The sequence below is a fragment of the Poeciliopsis prolifica genome, unplaced genomic scaffold (genome assembly GCF_027474105.1).
Source record: "Poeciliopsis prolifica strain line A6 unplaced genomic scaffold, Auburn_PproV2 SCAFFOLD016, whole genome shotgun sequence".
Lineage (NCBI taxonomy): Eukaryota > Metazoa > Chordata > Actinopteri > Cyprinodontiformes > Poeciliidae > Poeciliopsis > Poeciliopsis prolifica.
In genome coordinates, this window is record NW_026562391.1 from 8,489,758 (window position 1) to 8,508,807 (window position 19,050).

The 19,050-nt window shown below is 39.5% G+C and overlaps 1 protein-coding gene and 1 pseudogene across 1 annotated transcript; both read right to left on the reverse strand.

Moving 5' to 3' along the window:
* Positions 1-39: 39 nt before the first annotated feature.
* mgarpb (mitochondria localized glutamic acid rich protein b) lies at positions 40-12,778 on the reverse strand. The gene is made up of 6 exons (XM_055041288.1): positions 12,640-12,778; positions 8,568-8,668; positions 7,244-7,316; positions 5,056-5,397; positions 2,357-3,091; positions 40-878 (listed from the first exon to the last, which is right to left on the reverse strand). Exons 1-6 carry the CDS (start codon positions 12,710-12,712, stop codon positions 841-843), a joined length of 1,362 nt encoding a protein of 453 aa, XP_054897263.1. The 5' UTR covers positions 12,713-12,778; the 3' UTR covers positions 40-840.
* Positions 12,779-15,067: 2,289 nt separating this feature from the next.
* Positions 15,068-19,030, reverse strand: LOC129367066 (ras-related protein Rab-33B-like; annotated as a pseudogene).
* Positions 19,031-19,050: the final 20 nt, after the last annotated feature.

Consider the following 19,050-nt stretch of genomic DNA (forward strand, 5'->3'; position numbering starts at 1 on the left):
GTCTTCAAACAGTCACAAGTATGAACAGCAAATGAATGATGAAAAAGAAAAAGCAGGATTGTCCACCACTTTATTTGAAATATGAGTATGCCATGACGACACCGCTACAGTTTGCTTGTCAACTACATTCTTCATTATGTCCCAGTCATGCAGAGCTCAAATGATATATAAACATCCCATCTACAATCATTCATTATTTTTCTTAATGTCTTCCTTTATCTGATGTGCAATGCTTGTCTCAAAATGTTGTCCCAGTCTGGACAGTATATATATATTTTTTCTTTTAGATAGTCTTTAGTCATACTACAAAATGACAGACAAAGAGAAGGTATAGATGGTTATTATCCTTGTTATTAAGTTTTAACAGCTCTGTTAAACTTGGAGGATACACGGGATACATCGCTATATCTGACTGATGAACAGGGCGGCATCTGGAAATGATCAATGCAATTTTAAAAAAAGAAGTGTGCATCAAAATATGGGCATTTTCTTGTAACATTAAAGTTTTATATATCTAACAGCGCGTGACTTTCTAATTTTAACGCTTTAAAATGAAATACTGCAAAATACGTGGGTGTATGGGCAGCAGTGACACAAATCTGAAATATTTTATGCCAGGTGTTATAATAAGGCTACTCTGTTCATTACAAGGTCAAAAACCTTCACTCCCTAAAACCTCTTAGAATTCCACGTCTCAAAAAGTTTTGCATTACTGACACCTAGTGGACAAAATCTATAATGACACCTGCTAACAAAGACAACGCTTCAGCGTGTGACCTCCTCTTCTTCTGGTTGTTGTCTTCTGCCGCCCAGGTTTGATTGGGGAAGGCAAACTTTCTGTCACGACACGGCTGTCACCACAACTCCATTCTCAATGCCTAAAACAAGCAAACGCAAAAAAGAAGAAGTGAGATGGAAGCACAACTCTTTCACGCGTTGTTTTTCACCAGGAAAAAGGCAGCGAGGTTAAGCAGTTTAGTGTCCTGAAAAAGCAGGAAAAAAGTTTGTCACTCATTTCAGAAAGTCAAACTACATTCATTAGGCTATACATGGAGTAAAATACGTATTCATGTATTTTATTGTAGTTCTGATTAAGGCTTACTTTATGTTGATGCGCAGGAACAGGAGCCATAAAATAATTAAATACACATTAAATTAATTATTTGTGTCGGCTATCATTAGTTTGTATTTTAATCACTTTAAGAGATATTTAATAAATTGTTTATTAAATTGACTATTTAAACATTTAGTTAAGAATTTACATATTCTATGATACTTTAAATTAGTGATTTAATGATGTGTTATTTATTTAATATTGGGCCTCTTAGCCTTGTGAAGCTCCCCCAAATCCTTGAATGGATGTTGCCTGATAACAATCTACAACCTGGTTTATTTTTTTTCTACCATAATTTTTCCTTCCACATGATTTCACTTTTTGACATGAAGGACAAAAGTATTGAACCTTTTCGATATATATTATACTTTTTGAGATGCAGTCATATGTTTTGACTGCATCAAAAGAGAAATGCATTTCTCTTTTTTATGAGCAAAGATGTATTGGACCTTGTTGGGAGATCCAAATAAGTAAATATCTACAGTGTTATTCATTCATAAGTCTACATATTACAACTTTCAAGCCAGTTAATTAATTGCACAGATAAGAAAGTGTTGTAGGTGTTGAATTAACACAGAACAGTGCTGATATATTTTTGAGTGTAGTAAAGAATGTAAAGGAAACTGGAAACTGCAAGCCATAAAACTGGAAATATCTAAGGAGATAAAGTAATAATTGTTTTTTCTGGTTAGACTTCCAGATATGTGAAGGCAGAAGGAACAAAATGTAACTTAATCTTCTTTAAATGTCACCAGTCGTAGGCATTCTCACACGACTAGCTCTGTTTACAGAATAAAGACGATTCTGACTCCAAATTAAATTAAAATGGAGTCATTTTCAGCCACTCACTGAGCACTTTATTAGTTAGGCTATATGTGAATCATTTAAGGCAGCAACTTAATGCATTTCCATTTTTTTTCAGCACAAAATTATCTACAATTACACATTGCAATTAGTTATTATTAAGTGTACACTTTGTTAATTATAATTATTATAAAAGTGGTTGCGCAATTTACGCAACCAATTGCGTAAATGTGTTTTTTGTATTTAGATACAAAAAACACATTTTTAACTGCCATTTTTTTTGCTGTTGTTTTAACTGCCATTTTTTTATTCTTTTGTCCTTTGAGGAGGAGGATTACACTTTGTCGTCTGCCTTCCTTCAGGTTAAACAGAGTCGGGTTGGGTTCTTACACGTTCAGCTGAACCAAATGCAAACAAACAGCAGCTCTGTGTCCTTACTTTGTTTTGCCAACGGTTTGTCAAAGGACTCCTTTGCTTCTTGTGCGATGTCCATGTCGAGCAGATCCTCTCCCTGAGCAGCAGGTGCTGCCGCCTCCTCCTTGCTGGAGGATGGAGAAGAGTGGCAGCTGTGGCAGGGTTCTTCCTTGTCCGCTGGAGCCACAGCAGACGGCGGTTCTGGTTCTGTGTTTGAAAGAACTTCTAGGCTTGTCTCGGTGGAGGCGGCTGCCAACTGAGTCGTCTCACCAACTGAACCCATAGGGGTCTCCTCCTCCTCTGGTGTTGCCTCTGCAGTGACTATGGCCTCCTCCTCATCAGACGAAGCCTCATCAGAGGAGGAAGAGTCTTCAGGAGAAGAGACGGTTTCCTCTGAAGGAGGGCCAGGGAGCGCAGTGTTTTCTTCAGCCTCGGCGATTTCCTCAAGAAGTGAAACAACTCTTTCCTTCCCCTCTTCCTCCTGCTCTGCGTCAGCTGCTGGAATCCGGTCAGCAGAGAGTTCTTCAATAGTTAGACCATGTGGCACTTCTTCCACCTCAAATAACTGCTCTTCAATATAAACAGCCGCCTCTACAGACGTTTCCACTGTGTTCTCTAGAGGATGTGGTTGCAAATCTTCCTTCAAATTGTTCAGCTGCTTCCCATTGTTTTCCATTTGGTGCAGAGCTTCCCCCAGACTCTCCTCCCCCACGAAGGCATTGATGATCTCTGCGGTGGAGCTAGCCAAGGCCTGTACAGCTGTTTGCAGATTGTGGGACAGCAGGAACCAGTCAGGATTTTATACAAAAACACAAGAACTAAAACTACAATGTGTTTTATGTAGGATTTAAATCAGACCAACTGATATCATGCATTTTATGTTTCTACCAAATGAAACATGACCTATTTTATAATCACATTTGCACAGACAGGGTCTCTATGACTGGATGGTCTATAGAAAACTTCCAGACTGGCTCATGCTCCTTGTGCCCAGTTGCAGTTTTAGACATGGGCGGTTGCCCAGGGCGGCATTAGACAACAGAATGCTCAAGCAGCATCTAAGAAGGGCGTCTAACATTTGTTTGTCAGTTGCAGCTGGTTCAGGTTTTGCTTATATGTGCAAGTAAGTGTGCAATTTTGGGCCCTGTTGGAGGTTCTACATCAGAAAGGAAATAATTCTTGCACAATTAGTAAAGAAATAAATTAAAATATTGAAGGCGTGATAAAACATTATTTTTCAACATGTTCCATGTATGAAAAATAATGAATCTTTTGTCACAGTAGTTTCTGTTTGCTATAAAACCATTAACAACCATAATACTACTCATTCACAGTTATTTCTACAATAACTAAATAGAAGTCTTAATAATTTAGATAGATTATTTTCAACTTTATGGAAGGAGGTGCATGTCGCTGTAAGCTTCATTCGTAAATATTGCCATGGGGTATTTTAAGAGAGTTTCATATAGAAAAAAATAAAAAATAAAAAATCAGAAAACGTAAATTTAAATCAATGAACATGATTTTTAGCTAGAACTGAGATCAAACACGCTGCTGGTCCGGGACCAGCTCTGCTGGTCCGGGACCAGCTCTGCTGGTCCGGGACCAGCTCTGCTGGTCCGGGACCAGCTCTGCTGGTCCGGGACCCGCTCTGCTGGTCCGGGACCCGCTCTGCTGGTCCCGGACCCGCTCTGCTGGTCCCGGACCAGCTCTGCTGGTCCCGGACCAGCTCTGCTTGTGCCGATGTTTACCAAATTCTGTTCAAAATAAAACATATAATTTTTTCTCAACAATAGGCAAGAAAATGTACAAATGTACATTTTTATAAAAATCCAATTGAATACTGGATTAATTAAAGCATTTCAAATTTCCTTTTGACCCAGTGATATTTTAATCTTTATTGGTTTATTAGAACAAATTTTAATGCCCAAACAGATTAGTGAATTTTTAAGGATAAACGTTGTACAGTATTGAGGAAGATGGGAGCTATAGCATCCTTTGAGACAGGTAAGAAAATGGCTTGAAAAGGTTTAAGTACGAAAAGATTTTATAATGACATGGATAAGGTTCATAACATGGAAACTAATTGGTGTAATCATTAAAAACAGATAAAGCAAGGTGAAAGAAGAAAACATTTGAAACTATTCTTTATTTATGTTTTAGCCTGTTTGTTGCTGTGCAAAAAAATACTTTACTTAGATCTAATCTGAAAACGAAGAGCCAGCAGGATCTTTTGGCCCCTTTCTTAAGGCCACCATGAAATGTTCTTTCATAAAAACATGACGAGGTTCTTTCTATTGCTCATATTGCTGATTTCCCCACCCAACAGTCAAACCATAATTTTCATTAAAACAAGACATTATCAGATTATTTGGTTTTCAGGAATGTGGAAGCAAAGGTAAAGAGGAAAAAAAAGCCTAAGAAAAACTGAACTGATGAACCTCTTGTGTGCATAACATATCCACTACTATACAGAAATAAACCAGAGCATGTTCCTTTTACTTTTTGTAAGAGAACGAGGTTCATGAGTCATTTTCTCTCAGGCCAGGGAATCAGGAATATAACACATCTACTTCCTAAAAGCCCTTCTTTCTAGATGCACCCTGCAGAGCTCTTCCACTTTCACGCAGCCACCTCTGCAGCACAGACTGCTTCAGGAGCTTCAGAGGGAGTCTCTGCATTAGCAGGGAGAGCAGGAGGGGCTTCATCTACGGCCGCCATACCAGCGCTCTCTGCTGCTGCTGCTGCTGCTGCTGCTGCGTCCTCAGCAGGGGTCGCGGCTGCAGCTTCAGTTTCAACTTCCGGAGCAGTCTCTTCCTCCGCAACAGGCGCTCCCTCTGCGTCTGCCGGCTCAGCTGGAGCCCCGGTGACATCTGCCTCAGACGCCTCGGCGGGCGCTCGTTCTTCTGGGCCGGCGTCAGCGGTGGGTTCGGCTGACGTCTCAGCCACTGGTTCTGGGGAAGCGGGAACAGGTTCTGGTTTGATCTCAGCTCCGGGAGCCGGTTCATCCTCTGCTGGGGCGGATTCAGCTGGAGGAGACGATGAAGCCTCTGATGTGACTTCAGCTGCAGAGGAAGAGGTTCAGAACTAATGTAAGTGAATAAAAAAGTCCCTGAAAAAAAACAAAAACGCAAAAAGTTTCACCTTTGTCTCGGAAAACCAAAGTAAATTATTTGTTGTATTTCCTGACCAAGAGTACCAATAAATGAAGAGGTTGCTGTGCATTAAACAGAAGGCCACAGATATACGTAAACACATAAGATAAAGAGAAGTGACTGGCCTCTGCAGTAAAGCATTCAAGCTTACTGAAACTAATTCAGTGACACACAGCCGTGACAGGCAGGCTGGTAAACTAGTTAATGGATTACTTTTTAGGCCTTCCTGTGTGTCATTCCTCTGTTAGGAGGAGAAAGTAAACACTTCAAAGCAACTGATTTATCAGAATCACTGTTATGAAGAGAAAATTCATCAGACACAATTTCTCATTAATACTGACATCATCATATTTTACTAAGAAATGTAAATATTTTTGGTGTTTTTATGGTTCCAATGTTTGGCTGTTTTTTTTTTGTTTGTTTGTTTGTTTTTTAAGTTTATGAGCTCAAGCTCAAGCCAAAAAATATATTTTTTCACTGATTTGCCTTCCAAGAGCTGAATCTGAAGAATGGAAAACTTTGTTTTGTTTCATTAGTTGTGTAATTTAATTTAAAGTTTCAAATAACCCATAAATCCTTTCTGTCCATAAAGGTGGCATTGTTTCTTGGTTCTGACCTATTACATTTTTTATGATTGGGTCTGATTTTTACAGTAACAGCATTTTTGTGTTTGTCAAATAAACATTCATACACATGACAGCTTAAAACTACAAAACCGCATGAATATTGTATCAGCATAAATCATACATTCAGACATTTAAGTGCAGCACCCGAACTGTCTGGGAATATGTAAACCATCATTAAACCTGGAATTGTGGCTCTTCTGGGCAAAATTGCTCATTTTTCCTGACTAAAGTAGACAAAAACTGGATCTTCAGATCACAGTGAGACTGACTGATGTCAGGATTCAGTGCGATGAGACACTGCAAGGTGTTTTAGATAGTTGGAAAAAAGAACTTCCACTGGTAAACTTTTATAAATTTGACACTGCAGCTTTTAGAGTCAAGTAGTTTTCCATCGACTGCCTACCACAAACCAGCTCGTCAATCAGATATCATTTGAGCATGGGAAGCTTTTTGACTGTGGAGGTTCTGTTGTGTCAGCACCCTGTGTGTTATCGGTCTAAAAATGCAAAGCAGCTTCTGTTAAACTGTTCAGTTTTATGACAGCAACCATCATCAGGGCCTAAATATATTGACATATATAAAACATAGATGTTAAATTGTAGCTATAAAAAAATGAAATGTTTGCACCATTTATGTGATCTGAAAACTGAATAGAATTTTAAACACTCTTCCCACATCAACATCCAAATTATTAAAGTTTCCATTTCTCCGAAGCAACTTTTTCCATGGTACATCTGAACCAGTAGCAATCTGGTTTTGCACTAGTTAGTAGCTCAGGGCACAAAGCCACAATTTCTGCAAAGCCGAGCAGATGAATAGCTCGCAGACACAAATCCAAACAGACAGGCACGATGAAGCCATTGAGAGGACTCATTCTACCATGTGGGAGATTTGGGTGGAGCAGCCAGAAGCTGCTCTGAAAAGCAGTTTTCAGGCTCGCTGCACTCATTTTCAATTCGCATTAGCACTTTTCAAACATGCATCTCAACGATGCAGAGTCACTTCACAACAAACACCCTGGTGCTTGTTGGGATGCACCAGGGTGCATCCCAACAAGCACAACAAGTTGAAGGGAAGTTACAGATAAATATATATGTAGGTTTTATTTTTACAAAATGAGCTGATTTTACCTTTCTCCTCAGAGCTCATGTTGGCCAATCTGTCCTCATAACGTTCGGTATCGCCATTAACTGTTTTATAGGCCTGAGAACGAGAGAAATGCACATTATAGTTTTTCATTAGTATAGAACAGTCATCACACTACAGCATGACACAAAGCAGCAGAAACATGCTGTTTTTCTCCAAGGAAACAGAACTTTCTGTTGTTGATGCTCATGACTGAAGTGTCTCTGAGCAGACAACAGCCTCTGTGTCTGCTCCACTGTTTAAAGCTGAGGTGCAGTCTGGAGTCCAGCCTGCACTCTGGTCGCATGTTAACTGGCTCCATATGACACCAGAAAAATATCATGCAACCCAAAGTACAACCTTCATGTTTCACCTCCTAAGAATGATGACATTACCTTAAGCATTATTTTTTTAGACTTTGTAATCAGGCAAACTTCTTGCTGCATTGCTCCTACTCCAAGCAAAGCTATTAATTCAACCAAAATAGCTAATGGTTCAGGATCTTATAAGCAAGTGGTACATTACATATTGAGCTGCTCTATGGTCATATTTCATTGTTCATACATATTCACCTGCTTTTACAAGCACAAAAATAGACAAAAATCATTCAGCTATTCAGATATGGCACGTTTTTCTGTCACCAAGACCACACTGATAAATCATCACAGTCCACAGTTTATAAAGTGAAATGAAAAGTGACATAATCCATGTTACTGCACACATTTGTAACTTAGTCTGAAACTGAAGGAAAGAAAGTTATCAGTGTTGGTAAGAGGCGTCTCATTGAGCAGTTTTATTAAAAGGTAAAAGAGAAAAAAATGAAACAGCTTAAACAAACAAAAAAAAAGAATAAACATGAATATTTACAATCAACATTATTTGTTTCTTTTTGAAAGAATTTTTTGGTAAAAGACTACTAGTTTTATTCATTAGAGACTAGAATGCATCACTACATTTTCAGCATAAAATACAGTGATCTTGTGAAAAACAAAAGAAAGATGCAAAAGTAGAATTTAATTTCAGTAAATGACACGCCGAATAATGTTTATATGTCCCTGAATAATCTGTGTGAACCTCTTAATCAATCAAACATTTCTTTTTTCCTGCTTTTTTGTATGTCTTTATCTGTATTTTTGACAACTTTTCTTTCAAGATGAGCTCAAGATCTTTGAGGCTGAAACCCCTTGAAGCCATCACTCTAATCTTTCCCTGCCTTCACAGATTCTGTATCAGATTCAAATTAGGAGATTATTATTTTTTTATCATTATAACATGCAGCAGGTTCTCAGGCTCAGGACAACGTTTGTCATTGCTCAACTTTGTGCTCACATAGACGACTGCAGCGGTAAGGCCTCCTCCACACAAAACAACGTACGCCAAGTTGGTGGATCCTCCAGGAACGCCGAAGGCCATGTGTCGCACCGGGGCAGCTGGGAAACAAAACATATTGAGAGCGTGAGTTTGGAAAAATGCAACAAACCCAAAAAAGTGAGCAGGTGAATTATTATTCACTTAACACCTTCTGCAGTATATCTAATGTAAAACATGTGAAATAAAGACATAGATAGTATTTTTTTAAAACCTCCATTCTCATGTAAGCCCTACGCCACACAGAATTAATGTTAGACATTACAGAAAACATGATTTCCTCCTTCAGTCAGCAGTCACTCCATCATACGTTGCGTTGTGACGGCTACAGCATGTCTCCATCCTTTAATCCAGTTATACAACACAGCTCTTGGTAACCGAGGACACGGAAAGATTTAGCAGCAGCCAAGCTAAACACAGAGCTGTCCCTGAATTTAACCCCGACGCAAACAGTAAAACCCTTCCTTACTGGCGCATCAAAACAAACAACTTCTAATTCGTTCAGGCTCATAAAACAGTCCCTTCAGGGACCCGCGGTGATTCCGCTGGATGCTCCTTTCAGTGGATCGTTCTTGTGCTGCTTTAGTTGCTAAACATCACCAAGAGCAATACAAAAGACAAAGCCTTAGATAAGACTCTTGCGGAGGCTGCCAGAGCCTAATCTCTCTCTAACAAGACAAAGAGCATATTGATGGACACAGTTGCTGCAGAGGGTGAAGTCATTTTAAGAACCGGCACATTGCTTCCTCAGGAGAGGTGAGTTTGCATGTGAAGCTCGGACAGAAGCGTCTTCTTGATTCTCGTGGTGTTAGGGCATTCATCTATTTCTAAAACACTGAATCTGAACAAAGTCTAATATATTATACTAAATTAATTTAACAAGTTCACCAACAGTAACGCGTCACCAGATGAAAACTTATTTTTTCTTTTTTCTACTAACCAGCAGAGTATTTTGTTTCATTACAACACATACGACATTAATATCAATTCTGCTGAAAGATGTGCCCATAAATCCTCCACAGGGAAAGACTGAAGAGTCTTCCTGATCAGTGATATTTGAACTTTCTTTTTTTTTTTTTTTTTAAAGAAAGCAGAACATGTTTTGCATGATGTGTGGGTCGGTTGGTGTAGCAAAAAATTGTTCCTAAAAACACAAACACCAACCTTAAGTGATGAAGATCGACAGTGAGCGGGTCGGAGGTGATCAGTTGGTTTCACCAGACAGTGTTGCAGACAATAAACTTTTGAAAAATAGCGCTATGAATTATGATGCTTTTTAATCTAGTCTTTTAGTCTGAAGAGAAGGGAAAAGTCTGAAACATCTAAGCTGAACCTCAGCCTTCATCTAAGCTCCCCTAAAGAAAGCACACCCACTAGATGAAGACTATGATGAAGATTCCAGATTCAGCAATCGCCTTCACAACTTCCACGCAATTTTTTTCCATTGTTATTTAAGGTTTTGCTATTTGATTAGATTTTGTTGTATTTTTCCCTTACTTTACCAGTATATTGTTCTTTGATTTGATTTGCATATTTATGCATATATTACTACATTTATCTGTGTGTAATGACTCTGCTTTCATCGCCTCAACCTGTCATTAGACAAGCTGGTGCGATGGGAATGGGTGTGCTTTCTTCTCAGTGCAGGTTTCACACAGGATGGTCATTACTGGTCCACCACCTCCAAGCTCCATTTCCTTGTAAGAACCCGTCTGATGCGAATTTGTCTGTTTAAAGTAGGATTTTCACGATCTGAAATGATGTTTTTGAGATCTGAATTGTTTTAAGTGAGTAGAAGTTCACTTTGGTCTTGGTTCCTCCACCTCTGGAACCAACTAATCTGGATTTATACTAAGTGACCCCAAAGGATGAACCTTTAACTAGACTCACAGCAAAAAAATAAATCCTGAAATATCCCTTTAAGTTTGGTATTAAAACTTTCAGTCTTTTTGAACTTGTTGCCAACCACACACAACTCCATATTGATGTGTTTTCTGACGACCCGCTGGTCTTTTACTGTATTTTAAAGTTAGGAGAACCCTGACAAAACACAAGTTTGGATTAATGTCCAGACATTCAGAGAGAGAATCACACGGATGACTCTGAACACTTGGCATGAACTACTCAGATCAGGCAAAATCCTTCCTGGTCCTCCTGAGTAGAACAACTCTCCCCAGTTGGGTGAAATTCAGCAACAATAATGATGAGGAGGATGAAGAAGAAAATGAACATCTCACTGGTTATAGCTGTGCTTTTCAGAACTGCTTTCAAAGTGTATTTTTTTAATTGATTTAATTTCCCTGTACAAACTCTTCAGCTCCCATGAAGGTTTTCGGTTGTTACGTAAAATTAAAACTAAAACTCATCTTAGACGCATTGTTCAGGCTTGAGATCAGCTAATGTTTTCTTTTTAGCCTGACTTTCATTTTGACTTTCAGAATTATATCTTATTTCATTTAATTTTTTTTACTGTCACTACAAGAATGTCAGAGTTTGTCTTTGCTTTGTTGTTTTGCATTTTCAATATGATGGTCGTGTTTAACATTATTTATCTTTTATGTTGTTTTACAGTATCACTTTAGATTTTAAAAACCCTTACATGTAATGGTCGATTTTCTGTTCTGTTTCCGATTATTAATGCCTGATTTATTTCCTGGGTTTTGCGATTCTTCGCTGTTGTTGGCACGAATGTCTGTAAAATCTTTTCATTCTCCTGCACATTCCATGTGACAAGTGCTCCATAAATAAAGACTGATTAGTTTGTTTTGTTTTTGGTTGTCAAAACCATTATTTTCTTCTTGCAAAAATGCTGCGCAACATGAAAAGATGTTGGGTGACTCCTGCTCTTGTCGAGCCAGGCAGGAGAGCCCATCTTGAACTCACCAGAACAACAGAGAGTCTTACTTGAGCAACAGATTCAAAAATTGAGAAACTAAGCTGTTTTTTTTGTTTTGTTTATGTTTTTTCTTGCTCCACTTTTAGCAAAAGAGAAAAGTAAACATGTTGAGGTGGCTATTGTTCCAGCTCTGCTGGATTTAAAGCTCAGGGTTTCCATTTTTGTGCACGGCTTTCCTAGTAAAGTTTACACATTGCCCAGCCGTGGATGCTTTTGCAGCCATCTGTCCTTCCTCCTGCTCTAATACCCATGACACAGCAGCCCCATGCGCAGGTTATTTATACAGGTAATCAGTTAATCCCTGTGGATTCCTCAAGTTCAAGCTGTATGTAAAAATGAACGACAGAAAACAGTCTGCAAGGACAGTGGCTTCCTGCATCCAGCTCTGCTGTCTTTGTTTAAATCCTAAAGTCACACAATAATAGTTTTCCAGCCTAGATACATTCAGGTTCACAGGAATTTTCTGAAACAGGAAATTAAAGCTCCCTCTCGCCCTCAGGACAGATTCCTGAAGCTCAGACTCCAAATGCAAAGGACAATCATGGGGAGTGTGAACGTACAAAGATAGAAAAAATCTCCTGAAAGAAGAAGGAAACAGTTCAGCTCCAGCGCTTCCAAAATGCTTGTGTTCAGGAATGAGACATGCTCATGGTGCACAATGTGAACAGTCCCATCGCTGTTGCATGATTCCCAAATTCGGACGGATTCTACTGCAAATAGTTTACAATATTTTTCTATTTTTTTAAATGACACCAATTTAACAAAAAAAAATAAATAAATTTTAAAAATTTGCAACGGTTTGAAACATTTTATCCACATTTATCCACAAGTTTAGCTGTAAAGCTCTGTCATGCATGTGGGAACTGTGTGTTCCCCCTCCAGGACACACCTCCTTCACTCAGACTGCACATTAAAACCAACTACGATTCTCTTTTCCAAAATAACATAAAAAAGGAAAAACAAAATAAACAAAAACAACAACAACAAAAAACCCTGATACCTTAAGCAAGTAAACTTTTTTTGTTGTTGTTGTTAAATCACACTATGAAAAGTTACTTCCTCCTCCCTCCCATTCCCCTCCAATGACGAAAACATCAATCAGACTAAACACCAGAAAGTGGTAAATAAACAACATACCGCTCTTGGACGTGGGCCTCAGAAGCCACCGTGCCAGGGGCCCGACTCTCTGCAAAGCCCGTCTGCAGAACATGTTGACGTGTTTTCAGCAACAGGTGGAAAGACACGTCTGCCTCCAGTCGCTGTTTGGAGAGAAATGACCCGCAGCTCTCTCTCTCTTCCTGCGCATCGCTCGGGATAAAAAGCGCACCATCCAGCATCCCCTCCCACCCCATGAAACAAAAAGTACGCCCTCTGCAGGTGAAAACCTCAAACTACAAACGGACAAGGGGGAAAAAAACCAAAATCTGTTTGGAAGTAAGAATGTATGTTTCTGCAGATATGAAGCTGGATTTTTTTTATATCTCATTTAATAATCGTCGAGCAGAGTGATGGAAGTGAGTTCTTTGCGATCTGTCCGCATCTGTGAGGAGGTTCAGAGGCTCAGAGGTCCAGAAGCTCAGAGGGCCCACAGGCTGCTTTTCAAACGGATTACAGACCAAACCGTCTGCACGGAAACAGTGCACTGCAGTTGCATAACGAAGCAAACGGTGCCAGAGTATTGATGCGCAAACCCTGATGTCAGAGACAAAAGCCCAAACCAAACGCAGGGAGGCGAAGAAGAGGCGCGCGGGCCAGAAATAGTCATCGCTTTATCAATATCAGTCAGAGGAGACTGTTGTTTTTGTTGTTTTCTCTTTCAAACCTTGTTTATTATTTATTCTGCCCACTTTGATACATTGATATGAAGTCTTTCTTTTTAAAATGTTTTTTTTAATTGCAATAAATTTTATTTGCGATGTCTTATGTAAATCTTTCTTGAAAAGTAGATGTTGCAAATTGCTGAATGTAAACAGACACGAATGAAACTGTTTCCTCATCATTTCCTGTGCAATCCAGTGTAATTCAAATGAAAGTGTTTAAAAAGAAAGAAGAATGTTTGTAGAAAAACCTTCAGAAGCCTCAGAGAACTATTGATTGTAACTGATTTTTTATTGATTTATTTAGTTTTGATAACGATTGCAAAACAAAAAAAAGTCTGAGTTTGCTCAAACACAAACATCAGAACAGAGATAGTTTACGTCAATTGTAATGGACCTGGTGGACCTGCAGTGAAATGATCTCTTTGCATTGTTTAGCTGAAGACAAAGAGCTTACAAATGATTATATGAGCTCAGTGAGCAGAGGAATCAATAGACAGGTTTGTTGTGGCAAATTCTTTCCCTTTTTAGATAATGGAATAAACACAGGTAGAAATAATGTTTTGTGACCTCACTCTGCTTTAAACCTTCTGCAGCATCTTTCTGAACCCACCATATGCTGTGTCTGTTCACATGAAGCTCTAGTAAAATACATTCGCTGTCAAGACAAAATGTGAAAACAGTCGAACTGGAAAAACTCTTGCAAGGTACCAACATGTGAAGACAATTTTAGTTTGTGCATTTATTGCATGAAAACGAAGAAAAATGTCATTTTAAAATTTGACCTGCATTAATGATGTCGCTATGACATCAAAGTTTTTGCAAAATCACAACGTTCCTGTTTTCTGACACTACTGTGACGCAGCAGCACCACGAAAGCGGAGACCTGATGTCCCGCCTCTGAACATAAATGTGAGGATGTAACTGAGGAAGATGGACTAAAAAATGTTCAAATACTGAGTTTGTGCCACGATCTCAGCAGTTTCCAAAGGATGACTAAAGTCTTTTCTAAGAGACATGAACAAATTACTTTTAAAAAAACCCAAAACAAAAAAACACACATTTTGCATCTTCAGCAAAAACCATCTTTACTGTTTTCGTGGTATTCTCCAGAAAAGCCTGCCGGTCGTCCCTTTCATTATCGTCTTCTTCGAGTTCACAGTGAGACTTCTAACGTTTGACTGGTGAATGTTGCACTAGTGCAGCACACACACACACACACTCCACTGTGTGTGTGTGCCTCATATGACCAGCTATGAATCACCGATTACAAACATCATCTCAGATACACATGTGATGCACTTTTTCCACCACACGCACACACACTGGGGTCACGCATAAGAACGCAGTTTGTTCCTATGCTGCAGTGGGAACAAAGAGATGGAGTGTCATAAACATAACGTTATTGTTTTCTGTCAAGGGTAAATAAATCACAGCTGGATGGAAAAGTAAAAGGTTAACACCAACAAGTCAACTTGTCAGGCTTTTCATATTTGCTGCACTTGTGCAACAAATATGAAAACATATAAAAATTGTACAAATCATTGAACTTCCAAAATAATTGTCCCCATATTTTGACCTGGAGCAACCTGAAGTAAGAAAGTCTCCACTGGCAGCGTCTGAAGAACTTACTGCAGTGGGAAACGGGAAAGAGACGGAGTGGGAAAACAGTCCCACACAGCACACATTCCCAGTGAGACCACACAGGCCGACAATAAATACATCACTGTGCCGAAGGCTCAAGGATGTTTGTCTTAACAGTCTTTTATTTTGAAACAATATAAACAATGAGATCACAAATATACAGAAATACTTCAAGGAATACATCAATTATGAAAATCAAAGCCATTAAAAAAAAAGAAAAACAACACTTGGCATTGGTCAAAATTAATCACCAGGTGAATTTTTACATTCAGAAGCTCAAATATTAAAGTCACATTTTCCTAGTTGGGGGCAGAGTGTGGAGGGAACCAGAACCGTCCTCAGCAGCAAGTCCACGGCTCCTTCTCCTGCACTTTCCTGTGAACTTTAAAAGATCCGCTGTATGCTGGTGAACTGGCCATTAGTGTTTTGTGTCTCTTCAGCATCGTCCCAACGGCAGAGACAATGTCCTCCACTTTACTCCGCTGACACGGCTCCTCTCCTTCACCTTGTCGTCCATTGAAGCGTTTCTTAGGCAGGTTCTTGGCGGAAGTCTCAAAGAAGACCATCCCGTGAGCCTTGGCGAAGTTCGTCGCCAGCTCCTGGCTCACATGGCAGCCGGTTCTGCCGGCATCACGGAGGTCACTTTTATTCCCAATGAGGAACCTGAGGAGAAAGGCAACAAATGAAAGGCGCCTCAATGTGGAATTCCTCAGGGCTTTGTACCTGGGACCTGGGATATTTTTCAAACTGGAAGCTTCCGACAGGCTTTATTTGGGGAAACTTGACGTCTTATACAGATCAACCAGTTTGAACTGATCATGTTGTCTGAACTAAACAGCTGAACTGCAGTTAGTTTAGACTAAAAAAAAAAGTCAAATTTCTTTTAGTCTAGCCTTTCTAGACTAGAAGAAATTGGATTTGTTTATTGTCAGAGTCAATATTAAAACGTCGATAAAAAAACAAAACAAAATAAAAAAAAACAGAAAATGATATATAAAAAAAGACTGGAACAATTTCCAGTGCAGATTTTTTTCAAGACATAACCTGGCATCATGTTCATATTCATTTACGTGGAACTTTGTAGAAGTACGAATAAAAATCAGATTTTAATTCAAACAAAAAGACAAGATCACAGCCTGTTTCTTATTTAATGGCTGACAGCAATGATAAATCATGTCATACATATCAAATGCAGTTTTTCAAAAGGCAGTTTTAAAACTTTATTTTTTTTCCCTTTATACTTTTATTACGGACACCGGCCTCTGAAAAGTTGATACTGAGTTTTTTTAATTTTATTTAAACATTTATTTCACCAGGAAAATTCCATAAAAAAAACAACCAAAAAGTAACTTTGCAGAAGAATCCTGGCCAAACTGGCAGCAGCACACATAGATTACATTCAAAGTAAAACCAGGAACCGTTAACACTGTTACAGTTTAAGACTTTAAGTTCATCTTTAAAATTGTTTTTTATATTTTTAACTCATAAAAAAAATCATTTCTTCACAATATTATTTGTATTACCACCATGAAACTGATTTATTTCCAAAAGTTTCTGCTTTTAATTAAACCTCAGTGCTTTCACTTTAACTTACTTGGGTATTTCGTGACCCAGAGAGTTCTGCCGACACTCTTCCACCCAGGCGGCCAGTCCCTTGAAACTGGACGGACAGGTGACGTCATAAACAAACAGCACCGCGTGGACGTTCCGATAATAGTGCTGCACCATGGACTTCCGGAAGCGCTCCTGTCCCGCAGTGTCCCACAGCTGGAGCTGATCGGCAAAATGAGAAACAAGAGATTGAGTACAGAACCGAGATGTGGCTTTTTCCTCAAAGTTAGGTGGCAGAAACCAAAACAGAAAAAAAAGAGGAAATGAATGAGGCTGAAGGCAAACAGAGGAAAAGCATCCGTGTGTTGAAATAGCTACACACTCTGATTTTTTGCAGAACAGAGGCAAAATTTTAAAAAAGTCGCTGTCATATGGAGAAATAAAAGAGTGAATCATTTCTGATAGCGAGCTAAGGAAAGAAACAAACACGTTGACTTCAACCTGGAGAACACTCAGGTCAATATTTTGAAACAAGATTTTTTTTTAATTTTTCATTCAGTACTTTAAAATTGACTCAGTAGCAGGATGAGCAGCTGGACAGGTCCGTTTTGCACCAGGATTTCAAATGAGTCCTAAGAGAATTAGCAGGACTCAAAGTTCATCTCTCAATCAGAATGTGGTGCAGAGTTTTACAAGACTTTGCTTATTTTTATCTAAACCTCTGCTGTTTGGTTTTCACTGATTTTTCTGTTATCCAGTGGCTTATCTCTGGACAAACAGACAGACATTCTCCTTCTGGGTTGCATTCGATCCAAAATGGCCACATCATCCTGTTTGGACTTGGAGCAGATTGCAGCACTATGTTTCTCGCCAGCAGGACGGACGGGAGAAAGATCTGGATGTTCAGTAAATGACTGATCCAACACAGTATCATGATCTGTAATTTTTTCTAATTGAACGAACATCAATCAATCTTGGGTTTTCTTTGGCACAATGTTACAATCTTAGCAAACTTTTCCTCTGGAAGTTACTTTCACTCTTGTGAAACTTTTTTTTTTTAAAGTCTATATACTCTGCCAAAGGAATATTTCATATGAAGAAGCAAAACAAAAATGCCCAACAAAACCAGTGTTTGTGGATGTTCTCAATAAAATCAGATGTTTTTGCTAAAAGTGGGCACAAATAACAGCCTTTTAATGTGCAAAGCAAAGACATGCTTCAAACCTTACAGCTGTCACTGCTGTGAATTGTGGTTTTATAAAAAACAAAAAAGGAACAAAAAACATATGCAACCTTTTCCTTCCACTTCCTGATAACACTGGTTTGTGTTCACCCATCACATCATCACATCAAATACAAAGTTGTTTATTTTAACGAGACAAAATAGGGGGAAGGAGAGATAAAATAAAAATCACCATGACATCTTGAATCTAAAGCAGACCAGTTTTGTTATTGAGCAATACGACACTTCTCCCATCAGAGACCAGAGGAGGAATCAAACCCTCTCCTCCTCAAGGCATTGAGTGGAAAAAGTTAAGACACTTCCTCTCTTATGCGTCAATTTCAAAACACTCAGGAAACCAACCGGCCAACCAACCAACACCCACACATTAAAAAAAAAAAAAAAATTTCATAGAGAGCTTATGTCTGCAGGACTTCCCAACAAATCACCAGTGCACCATGACAGAACAGTGCAGCTGGAATTAGATGCACTGCTGAGGTTCACATGCAACACGCCACTAAAATTTATTCTCCACATTTTTAAGCTGCAGACACAGAAAGTCCGGCTCACTTTCTGCTATCCTGGGGGAATTTGTTGCTCGGCTGAGAACAAGCAACAGCTCCATGAAAAAAACGGGAAGAAAATACCAGACATGTTTCAGCTTGAGAACCATCTATGCGTAAAACTAAAATGTTTCTGGCATGTCCGCACCGTCTTTGGGTGATTTTCAACTTAAAACGAGAATCTTAACAAAAAAAAAAAACAACAACAAACAAACAAACAAAAAAGAACAAAGAAAAAGAAAAAGTCTCCTCTTACTTTTATTCTCTCTCCATCAACTTCCAGCGCTCTCTCGCGGAAGTCCACCCCGATTGTGGCCTCACTCCCGCGGGGGAACTCCCCGGCGCACAGCCGGTGCGTCAGGCAGGTCTTCCCCACCCCGGAGTCTCCGATCACCAGCACCTTGAAGGTCCGACAGCGGCCAATCAGGGAGGACACGCTGCCCAGAGAGCTGGAGAACTCCAGAGAAGACTCCATGAACCCGACCGCTGCACGGATCCAAAACTCCGCGACTCCGGTGACTCTGGGGTAAAAGCTTCCCTTTGTCCGGTCCGGTCCGTCCGTTTTGGCCAAGAAGCCGCTCAGCCTCACTCCACGGCGCTGGACAGCCGCGTGGCTGGGAGAGGAGGGGAAGTGGGGCGTCTTCGCGTCAACGTCTGTGTTTGATTTATCGGAGGAGCCGGAGGGCGGAGAGTTGATCAGACAGACATGGAGACCTGACCTAATCGATCATGTTGATCGGTATCAATGGGG

Excerpts from the sequence above, each read along its gene's own strand:
- mgarpb (XM_055041288.1), bottom strand. The coding sequence starts at position 12,712 with ATGTTCTGCAGACGGGCTTTGCAGAGAGTCGGGCCCCTGGCACGGTGG. Across the intron at positions 5,398-7,243 it reads CATGAGCTCTGAGGAGAAAG|CTGAAGTCACATCAGAGGCT; the intron begins GTAAAATCAGCT and ends CTTCCTCTGCAG. Across the intron at positions 879-2,356 it reads CAAACCGTTGGCAAAACAAA|GCATTGAGAATGGAGTTGTG; the intron begins GTAAGGACACAG and ends TGCTTGTTTTAG.